Here is an 11,161-nt window from a genome sequence, read left to right as displayed (position 1 = left end):
TGCTGCTGCTGCTGCTGCTGCTGCTGCTGCTGCTGCTGCTGCTCATGTGCCTCTTTCTTAGCTTCACCATCCTGCCTCCTCAACCACGTGACCAGCAGAGCAGCTGCTACCTACCCCAGTGCTCACATAGTGGGTCCCATGGGAAAACTGCTTACATCTGCCTCTGCTCGTTTGCTCATCAGTGCCCCTTGTGGGGGTGGAGTTGTAGTGTTTTCAGCTACGAAAACCACAAATCGCTTTCTGTGTTTGTCCATGTGTTGGGGCTGTTTGCCTCCCGTGGCCTCGCACGTGAACACTTTCTAATAAAACCTGTGTTTTGTGCCTGCTAGATGACAAGTAATTGTCATAGGATTTACACTGTACCTACCCAGCAAGGCAGCTGGAATTCTTAAGATTTGAGAGGCTGCTGACATATCAAAGTGAAGGAAACGGACAGAGGGAGGCTTCCTCTGGATTCCCCAGTGGCTTATGGAAACTGTGTTTCTGATGAAGCGCCATTTTTATTCGGAGCCTTTTGGTTCTAATGAGTTTTGGTGTGGGATCCTCTAAAACATTTAAAATCAGTTTCTTCCCTTGCTGTGCTGCTTCATGGCTTCATTTGATCAAGTGTTAATTTAACTGCTTTGTTTCAGCCAGGCAGGCTTCCCTTATTAATGATATTGTTTCTATCTAGGACATTCTTCCTGGTACAGATTTTTCATTTTCTTGGCTATATATTTGAAGGCTGGTGGTGGAAAAGGCAAAGGTATTACTGCTGAAATCTGTCCCCAAGGTCTTTTATGGTACATCCTCTGGAATATCGTTAGTGTCTTGAGTTTACAGTTTCTTCTCTCTTAAGATGTCTGTTTACAAAGAGAGACCCTCAGAATATAGTTTTTCCTATTTTCAGTTGTTCACCAGAAGTGTATTGACTTGGGGGTTTTAGCAAATAAGACTTACCCCTCTGTGCCAATGACTGGTGGGCTACTCTGTTTGGATATGCCCCGTCCTTAGCAAGTAACCTGTAGGCAAATTGTTTAGCCACAGAATTGTTAAGCCTGAGTTTGTGTTCAGCACTACTTTTTGACCTATCTCAAGTAGACGTCATCCAAACACAAACAGCTTTTCATAATGTTAAGTCCTTTTGTAGCCAGAGCTATTTGTCTGGATCCCTTAAAGTCTACATTTTGACCTCTTTGAGCCTAGGGAAAGGGGAAAACAAGAAAGGAAAATAACTGATACCACTGGAATGATACCTCTTTGACTTTACCTAATTAAATGAAATTAGAGGGGAGAACTCTTTGTGCCATGATTACCCTTTTGTTTTATGAAGGTGTAGGGCTGTTTCTCAGTGTCCGTGAGTCAGTGAAAGCAGTCGGCCCAAATGGGATGGATGAAGTGGATATAACATAGCCTTAATAAAGGGATTAGAGTTGGGTAATGGGCTGCAGGTTAGAAAGAGATGTTCTTGGCAGTCCAATAGATGACCATGAGACTGACATTAAGGATGGGCCATTTTAGTAGCAGCCTTACTGTGGACTGGGCAGAACATCTACTTTCTGCTTTGGCAAAGTCATCAATCACCACAGCAGTGAAGAAACGAGGTGTGGGAATTTATGTGAGAAAATAGAGGGGATTGTTTCTCCTCCTTTGGCTTCTCCTGAGAAGAAGTCAAAAAGCAGACTGTGATCAAAGGCTTAGGTGAAAAAATGAACCAGAGGGTTCTGTAAATTATGGAGAGAGGTTAAAAAAAATAAAGGGAAGATCGATACACATCATTAATAAAGGGAATAGGTAACTTCTTTCTCTGCCACAAGAACACCTTAGGCTGTACCATAATTAACATTTTTTTCTTTCTTTGCCTGGGGCCAAGCACCTAGTAAGTAGCATTGATGGAGGCTCATCTCCATGGTACTTCTTTGCTGTATTTTGTTTTTCTATCTTTGGACTATCTTGATCTGAGTATGACTTCCTTTACAATGGTGTTTGATGCTTTTAGGACCTTAATTCTGGATCTATTCCCCATAATGTATTCAGCTCAACTACATTTGCCTCCTTCTCCTGTCGAAAGCCATAGCTCTCAAGAATATTTTCTGTGTACAGTATCATAGGGAGCCTGATCAATGCAGAGGGGAAAAAAAGAGTGATGTTTTGTAAGTAATTGTATTTTTTTTAACTCATCAATATAAGTATTTATAAGAATCTATATTTTTCAGAGTCATACCACAATGATTTGTACTTTTTTTCTTCTCTTGGAGAACAGGTTGTCATGGGATACAGAAGGGTCCCTTCTAGCTGTTATTTTTCCAGATTAATAAATGGGACATGGTCTTGGGGTTATGTTATTAAAATACTAATTTCCTTTAAAAAAAAGAAAACCACAGCATTTTCTTTCTGCCAAAGTCTTATGTAGGTTTATACTTGGCAGGGACAGGTAGGTAAAAAGTGAAAGCATCTGTTTTACATTAGGTTCCAAATTGAAGTGACTCAGGTTAAGTTCATTCAGATTGAATGTGGGCCTTCCTGACCCCATAAACAAAGATTTGTCACCTTAGATTGTTTTAGGGTTGAGGCTCCTGGGGGAACGAAATTGTCTTGAAAAGAAACACAGGTCTTGGCATGAATGTTAACTTCATCAGTAATGCCAGAGTCCAAAGGAAAATTTTCCTCCATTGGTGTTTAGTCTATCAGTTTCTGTCTGTGTGTTGTTAATCTGTTCAGAGTTGTTTTGGCTTTTATCATTTAGCCAAATAAATGCAAAGTGATTTTAACCAGTGTTCTCATCCCATGTGGTTTTGACTTTGTGTGGTGATATATTTGTTTGGGGGGAGAGGGAAGTGGTACCTATCTTCACCTTTCCCTTTCCATACTAGAACTCTTTGTTCCTAATTTGTGTTATCATATTGTGCAAGCTGGATAACTGTGTATTGTTTCAGGGACAATCTTGTTATAGCCTGAGAGGGAAGCTTCACCAAATTTTTGCTGCACAGAAATGATACCTAGCCCTAGTGTCTAGATAATGCTTTTGTAGTTGTATAGCAAAAGGCATAGTTTCCATTTTCATTTTATTCTTACCCCACAGTCTGATTTCTTTAAGGCTTTGGGCATGGCTAAATTGTATTAATTATGTGCAGTTTCAAGGGATCTGTTGCATTCTGGCAAGACTAGCAAACTTATTTTTCATTTGCTTTGGGCTGTGTTCCAGATTGGTTATGGTGACATTTTATGTACAAGTGATCTTTTGAGTATTCTGGCTTTAGGTTGGATTGAGACCTTTATATATGCTGCTCTCTATCCCCCAAAACAAAACCCTTACATTTTCAGAGTTTAAAACCCCATCATTTAATTTTTTTTATAAAATAAAATATTTTCTTCCTTCCCCGCCCCCACCAACACTTTCTCATGTTACAATATTCACCTTAATCTCTGTAGTTATTTGCAGCCTATATAATGACAGTAAGAATGTCCTTATTCTTGTCACATCTGGACTAGTGAAGAAGGATCTTTGCATTTTTGTTGGCTCCAGCCATCGTTTGGGAGAGCCAGTCTGGGTGTGTTCAAGCTTCGGTTTCAGAGGATGGTTCCAGAAAAGAGAGAGGTTCAAACCCCAACTTATCGTCTCGCTTCCGATAGAATATTCTTGTCAGAACAGTTAACAGTGAGGTCTGTACTACCAAAAGGTGGCAGTTCATCACTACAAAACATCACATGGATCAAATTGAGAAACAAAGGCAGTATCTGTCTAAGTAGCCTGTTGAAAGGATTGTTGTTCAGTCATTTCAGTCATGTTCAACTCTTTGTGACCTCATTTCATGTTTTCTTGGCAAAAATATTGGCATGGTTTGTCATTTCCTTCTCCAGCTCATTTCAGAGATGAAGAAACTGAGGCAAACAGGCTTAAGTGACTTGCCTGGGGTCACACAGCTAGTAAGTGTCTGAGGGCAGGTTTAACTCAGAAAGATGAGTTTTCCAAACTTCAGGCCAAGCGCTCTATCTACTGAGCCACCAAGCTGCCCTGTTGAGAAGGATTATTCTACATTTCTGTGATATTTCTCTGCACGATTTCCTGGGATTACCAGTTTAGGCCTGGTTGATACTAGTGCATCTAAGTCACCTGAAAGTGAGTTTAAACCTTACTCATTCGGTAAACCAGACTTATTACCAAACTGTGATATTACTGGAGATGGGTTGTCTAAAATCCTAATTACTGCTTCTGGCTACGTTGACAGCGGGGCACCTAGGTGACTCAGTATATAGAATGCTGGGCCTGGAGTAGGGATGATGCATCTTCCTGAGTTCAGATCTGCCCTCAAACACTTACTAGCTGTGTGAACCTGGGCAAGTCACTTAACCCTGTTTGCCTCAGTTTCCTCATCTGTAAAATGAGCTGGAGAAGGAAATGGCAAAACACTCCAGGATCTTTGCCAAGAAAACCCCAAATGAGGTCACAGGGAGTCTGACACAACTGAAAAATGACTGGATAACAAGATATAGACAGCAATGCCCAAGAATAATAAAAAATTATGCCACCCTGTATTTGCATAGTACTACAATAATGATGTTGATAGAACAGATAATATCTCCATCTTAGAGATCAGGAAGTGTGCCTAGAGAGTTTAAGATTGTTCAAGGCCAAAATAAATTAGAGATGGAATCAGGACTAGCGTCCCAAGTCTCCTGGCTATTAGTCTAGTCCTCTATGACTCCAAGATAAGTTTTATGAGGATATTAAAGAGAATGTTTATGGTGCAACTATGGATAAGCTATCTTATTACACAATACATCTCTGTTAGCTTGACCTTCTCTTTGATGAGAATACTTATTCTTACCCCAGAGATTATGTGGTGGAAACTGTAACAGTCATAGACTCCTTGAATACTCTCCTTGTTTGGGCATGATAGCTAGTCTCAGACTGTTAGGTTTTAATTTTCTCTCCCTATGTAAGGCAGAGGGGTAGAGGATCAAGGTGGCTTTGACCTCTTAAAGATTCTCTTCTTCGACAGTGAGCATCTGTAGGGGTTTGGGATAAGCTGAGAATGCCTCTGCCTTTTGTTTGTTTGCCTTTTTCCTGTTCTCCCTCCCCCACCCCCTAGCCGTCCTTCAGTAAGTGCGTTAAGGGTTTGTAGATACTCACCTTGGGACCTGATTTTAGAGGAGAAGGGTGGAGAACAAGCAATCTGTCCAGCACTGGCCAGTATGGAGAAGATAGCGGGTTGCAGGGCAGTTAGTACGAGGAGCAGCTGGGAATGAGAGCAGAGTGAGAGTGCATCCTAGAATGTGGTGCTGTGTTTGGGGAAGAAGTGTATTTAGAGGAGAGAGACTAAAAGCAGTGAGTAATCTGGAGATCATGTCATGGGACATCAGTTGAAGGAACTTGGAGAGAAGAAGACAGAGGGACATGCCATGTGTCTTCACTGTTGTATGGAGGGAGAAACTTGTTCTGCTTGTCTCTGAAGGGCAGAACAAGGAACAGTAGGTAGAAATTGCAGTGTTAGGTTTAGGCGTAATGTAAGGAAGAACTTTAAAACTGTAGATATCCAAAAGTGGCATGTGTTGTCTTGAGGGTTAGTTCTGTCACTTGAAGTCTGCAAATAAAGACTAGATGACCACTTACTGGAGACCAGATGATTCTTTTAGTCCTTTCCAAATGAGATTTTGTAATTCTACATGAAGAGAGCAGAGGCCCTGTGATTTCCTAATGTGAGGATAGGTAGCCTTTTAGGTTTTCATTCGTCTTTTTCATTGTATATAGGTACAACCATGCTTATATTGCAAGGATAGGAGAATAAGGGACTCAGATATTCAAAATCCTTGTGTACTAGAAAACCTCTTAGTATGGTTTTCAACCTCTTCCCTCATCAAACATTTGACCAGAACTGCTAATCAGGAGCAATATGTATTGATTCAAAGCTCTTGAAACCCTGACTTAGCTGGAGGTGTTAATGCATAAACATCAAAATGGGCAGTCGGGAAGAACAGAGCATAAAGTTTGAATTGACTAATCCGTTGATTAATGAAGTCAACCAACACTTATTAAGCACCTGCTTTCCAAGTGTTATATATAATATAATCTTCATTACCTCTGCCTCGTTTACCCCTCCCTTTGCTCCCATCCATTAACCCCTATTTATCCTAGAGATGTTACAAGGTACCAATTTTCTTAGTCAGCTTAGTCAAGAGCAGGTTCTGAGTTTTCCTCTATTCCTTTGTGCTAGTCATGGGCAGGATCTCACAATCACAGTGTATTTCCTCATATGACCTTGGACTGCAAAAGGAAGTTGATTTTTTTTTCCTCTAAGGACATTATTCAGTTGAACCTCTGTTATATGTCTGGCATCATATCTAGAGTTTGCTGGATATAAAAAAAGTATAAACACGATGTCTGCCCTTAAGAAAATTAGAGTCTGGTTGGGGAAATAAAGCTACTTTATGTGTATTAATCAGAGAATGCTATTAGGTATTGTATACAGAAATACTCAGATGACTCTGATCTCATTAATTTGTAAGTCCCAACAATGCAGCTGGCCATCCTTCCATGTCTGCTTATCCTGTGAGACATTTCCTTAATTTCACTGGTTACTGAGTGATTACCAGTAGACCACTCTGGCTGTTAACCTGTCATCCTTTGCCCTTGCCCCTTGCCCAATCCATCTTCTTCTATCATTCAATTCCTTTATGTATTTTGTTCCCTTTTGTTGAAGTTCCACATTGGTTACATGTTACAGGCTCCTTAGAAAAATTGCTCTTTGTGTGTTTTAAGTTTTTTGAGAGTTGGTCTCCCTACCTCACTCAGGCTAGAAGTGAAGCCATAGGCCCAATCCAGTACCGCACAGTAGGGCCTGGTGGCCCTTAGCTCTCAAGGCCCACCATATTGGTGCCAGGCTGAGTGGATACCTGATTAGGTTAACTGTACTATCGTTCGTAACTCCCAAATCAAACAATCCACCAGCCTCAGCCTTCCCCAGTAGCAGGGATTACAGGTATGTGCCACTACATTCAGGTCATTTTCAGTTCTCTAGAAGCCATTGTATTCTATGGCTCACTACTATATGGTACCAACTAACTACATATTAGTTGTTATTGGTGGTGTTCAATCATCTCAGTCATGTGTATCTCAAAGCTGTATATTTGTTGTCCAATCATTTTGTCATGCCTGACTCTTCATGATTCCATTTGGGGTTCTCTTTGCAAAGATACTGGAATGGATTGCCATTTCTTTCTCCAGCTTATTTTACAGATGAGGAAACTGAGGCAAAATGAGTTAAGTGACTTGCCCAGGGTCACACAGCTAGTAAGTGAGGCCAGATTTGAACTCAGGAAGATGGTCTTCTAACTCCAGACCCATCACTCTTATCTACCGTGCCACCTAGCTGCCTGTAATAGGATATAATTATTAAACATACCCCAGATATGTGCATGATAAAAGATGTAGGCTGTTTACAAAGTAAGAACTTAATATTGGTTTGAATTGTTGTGAATAATTGTGAATTAATGTTTGCGGTGGGCTTTGAAAGACAGCTAAGATTTGAATAGGTGGAGAGGAGCAGTAGGGCCTTACAAGAGCACTAGCAGCTGGGGTGGGGGGGAGGGGTTCTGGGAAAGGACTCCTGCAAAAAGTGGGAATTGAGCAATCTTGAAGCCAGGGAAACTAAAGAGGTGGAGGGAAGGGGGCCGAGTGTCCAAGACAGGGGGACAGCCAGTGTAAAAATATCCATGCAGGAGATGGAGTGTCTTGTTTAAGGAACTGTAAGTAGGCCACTGTAGCTGGATTGGAGAGTGCATGGAGAGGTATAAACTGTAAGAAGACTGGAAAGGTAAGAAAAGGCCAGATCATGAAAAGCTATTGTTCTGCCAGACAGAGGATTTGATATTTAAAGCTGGAAGTAATAGGGAGCCACTGGAGTTTATTGAGCACGGGTAGGGGTGGAGACATGGTCAATTCAGTACTTTAGGAAGATCACTTTGAGACCTGAGTGGAAAATGGACTAGAGCAGGCAGAAACTTGAGGCAGGGAGACTGGTTAGAAAGCTATTGCAATAGTCCAGGCAAAAGGAAAAGAGGGCCTGCACCAGTCTGGAGGCTGTAAGAATGGAGAAGGGGGGGTATATATAGGAGATGTTGCAATGGTAGAAATGACACAACTTGGCAATAATTTGAATATGTGGGGTGAGGGAGAGTGAGGAGCCTAGGATCACATTGAGGTTTCAAGCCTGAGTGATAGGAAAGATGGTGGTGCCCTTGACAATAATAAGAAAGGAAGGGAAGAGGGTTTTGAGGGGAGGATAATAAATTCTGTTTTGGACATGTTGAGTTTGAGATAAATATAGGACATCCATCTCGAGGTGTCCAAGAGGAAATTGGTAATGTATGATTGTAGCTCAGGACTAGGGCTGGATGTATAGATGTGGGAGTTATCTCTATGGAGATGATAATTGAATCCATGGGAGCTTATGAGGTCACCAAATAGAGAGTGAAAAGAAAAGAGGATCCAGGACAGAACTTTGGAGGATACCATATGTATTATTTTGTATTTTAATTATTTGTATGTGTATTTTGTATCCCATAATTGTAAACTCTGTGAGGAGGGACTGTATCTTAACTAAGCTTCTCCTCTAGCACCTAGAACAATCTTCTGCATGTGGTAGGTGCTTAATAAGTGTTTTTTGTATTGTATTAACCTGCATCTGAGGAGATGAGGTTATAGATTAGAGCAGTAACATTGGAAACAGAATAAGACATGAGAAATTAAAAATATTATAAAGGAAGATGTGACGGTCAGAGTTAGGGAGTGGGGGATGACTAAGAGGAGGGTTAAAGATAATTCAGAAGTTCTAATGGATAAATGGGAAGATGATGGAAAGAAAAAGGGAATTTACAAAGGAGGTTCCATTTTTGAGTAGTGGCAGGGTATCCAAGTGGAGACATCTTGAACTCAGATGGGGTTATAAAATTACTGGTCAGGTCAGAGAAATGATGGCTAGAAATCTAGAAGTCTGAACACTGACAGCTGGAGACCATTCTGAAGCAGGTTACTAGAAATTATTATGCCATATTGAAAGCAACTGAATGAACTGGAAACCTGGGGAAACATGACAAGCTTGCTTCCAAGCATTTGAAGGACTGGAATTGTAGAAGAAGGGCAGTTAGGAGGTACAGTGGATAGAGCGCCAGACCTAGAGTCAGGAAGACCTGAGTGCAAATCCAGCTGCAGACACTGTCACCATGGATAATCACTCAACTTTGCCTCAGTTTCCTTATCTGTAAAATGAGCTGGAGAAGGTGATGGAAACTACTCCAGGATCTTTACCAAGAAAACCCCAAATGGGGTCATGAACAGTCTGACACAGCTGAAAACAACTGAACAACAAAACAGCAAATATTCAAGGCTGCTGTCTCTGCATATCATGGTACTCTATGCATGCTTTTGCCCTTCAACGTTTCCTTACACTTTTAACTTCTTACCCCTTTTCCCTCTCCCTGATTCTTCTCATTTTTGACTCAGTTGAGAACAGATTAATTTTCTGGCTCCCCAAACCTAGAGGAGCCCTAGGGATGCCCAGAATTCCTTTTGGGAAATTTGGGGCTAAGGTCAGAGTTTTACAGCTTGGGATACTGTTTTTCTCAGGTGATAGAACTGACAGCATTTGTGCATTTAGATGCAGTTACCTGAAAAGCAGCGAATTTGCCTCCAATGTTCTGAGCGCCGAGGTGTAACTTGGCCTGGCGGAAGAGGATGCCCAGGGCCCAGAGTGCCAGTAAGGTCAACACACCAAGAGCTACATTCATCCACATGGCTGTGCTTTCTTCAGAGATCTAGGTGGGTCAGAGAAGAAAGGAGTCGGTTGATAGGTGAGAAGGAAAAGGCCATAATGTCCTCTCCCTCAGCACACTATGATGTTGGGTCTTGTTTCCCCACATAAACCCCTACAACCTCTACTATGCTTCAGCCCACCAGAACAGGGAAGGGCCTCTACGTTATATTTACTCAACTGGAGACTGAGGGTGTGGAATGAGGCTCCTCTTGGGTTTTGTTTCCACTTTCTGGCCCTTTCCTACTTACAAGTGCCGGATCATAGATGCCATCAGGTACCAGCAGCAGGCCCAACAAAACAAAGACCATTTTGAAGAAGGCGTACTGGAATGGGGCCAGCATCAGCACCTGCAGCTTCTTCCTGAGGAGAAAGGGAGGGGGACGTTGGCACTGAGCCCACCTCTCCTTTGCTGCCCCATGAAGCCCTTTGGTCGTCCTTCGAGAAAGAGGACTACCATAGTGGCTGCTCAGTTTGTGTTATGTGGATCCTCTGTCTTCTGGGGCTTGAGACGCCATAGGTTGGTGGGAAGGAAACTGAAAAGAACTAAGACCTGAGTTCAAATTCTGGCTCAGACATTTACTAGCTCTCTGATTTTGAGTAAGTCATTCAACTATTCAGTCTCGGTTTCCTCATCTGTAAAATGGGATAATGCACGTATCTCACAGGTTGTTGTGAGGAACAGATGAGATAACATGTAAAGCACCTTACAAACTTGAAAGTGCTGTAGAAATACCAGCTGTCATTATTACAATACTGAGATGGCAGGGCACCCGTATTCAGGCTGCCATACACCCCTCACAGATGATAGCTGCTAGGCAAAATTCAGTGTTAAGGCCATTAGGTGGCATAGTGGACAGAGTGTTAAACCGGAGTCAGGAAGACCTGAATTCAAATTGGGCCTCAGATACTTAACTAGCAGTGTGACCCTGAGCAAGTCACTTAACCTCTTTCTCAGTTTCATCCCTTTTAAAATGGGGTTCACAGGACCTACCTCTCAGGGATTGTGAAGATTAAATGAGATAATAAAGTGCTTAGCACAATGCCTGGTACATAGTAGGTATTTAATAAATACTCACTCCCCTTCTCCTCCCCAAGGACTAAGGAGAATGGCAGAGATGAGCAAATGGAATAATTAATAGCCTGATCTGCATTGGCTAGCTACTGCTTGGAGGAGTCTATGGGGCTGGGATGGTGGGTGGGAGGTGGGGGCAGCCTCACAGCCCTGGTTCTCCCCTCAGTATGCTTCCACAGTAAATGTTCTAAATGAGTCAGCACCCTGCCAAAGCTTTTCAAAGCGTGGTTCTGATTCCCAACCTTTTCACCACTGGTATTGTCCCACCCTGAGCTATGGCTTTCCCCTGGTGAGTACT

The 11,161-nt window shown here is 42.0% G+C and overlaps 1 protein-coding gene and 1 long non-coding RNA gene across 3 annotated transcripts in view; one reads left to right on the top strand and one right to left on the bottom strand.

The window, feature by feature from the left end:
- Positions 1–2,256: 2,256 nt before the first annotated feature.
- Positions 2,257–11,161, bottom strand: part of SLC51A (solute carrier family 51 alpha subunit) — a 23,457-nt gene continuing 14,552 nt past the window's right edge. Inside the window, exons 6-9 of one of the 2 annotated variants that reach the window (XM_027845292.1) lie at positions 10,040–10,151; positions 9,646–9,792; positions 5,114–5,219; positions 2,257–3,673 (exon numbers count right to left, since the gene is read on the bottom strand). In XM_027845292.1, the coding sequence (XP_027701093.1) occupies positions 3,537–3,673; positions 5,114–5,219; positions 9,646–9,792; positions 10,040–10,151 (502 nt within the window). In that variant the 3' untranslated portion in view covers positions 2,257–3,536. Of the gene's footprint in view, positions 3,674–4,451; positions 5,220–9,645; positions 9,793–10,039; positions 10,152–11,161 lie in introns of those variants that run through there. The other variant, XM_027845291.1, reaches the window with a different exon arrangement.
- Positions 9,651–11,161, top strand: part of LOC114030465 — a 14,177-nt gene continuing 12,666 nt past the window's right edge. The window contains exon 1 of the long non-coding RNA XR_003567610.1: positions 9,651–9,796. This is a non-coding gene — a long non-coding RNA (uncharacterized LOC114030465). The remainder of the gene's footprint in view (positions 9,797–11,161) is intronic.

The sequence above is a fragment of the Vombatus ursinus genome, unplaced genomic scaffold, assembly GCF_900497805.2.
Source record: "Vombatus ursinus unplaced genomic scaffold, bare-nosed wombat genome assembly UNPS02014959.1, whole genome shotgun sequence".
In the NCBI taxonomy this organism is placed as follows: Eukaryota; Metazoa; Chordata; class Mammalia; order Diprotodontia; family Vombatidae; genus Vombatus; species Vombatus ursinus.
Note: the sequence above shows the minus strand (reverse complement) of the source record. Positions and strands in the feature narration are given on the sequence as shown.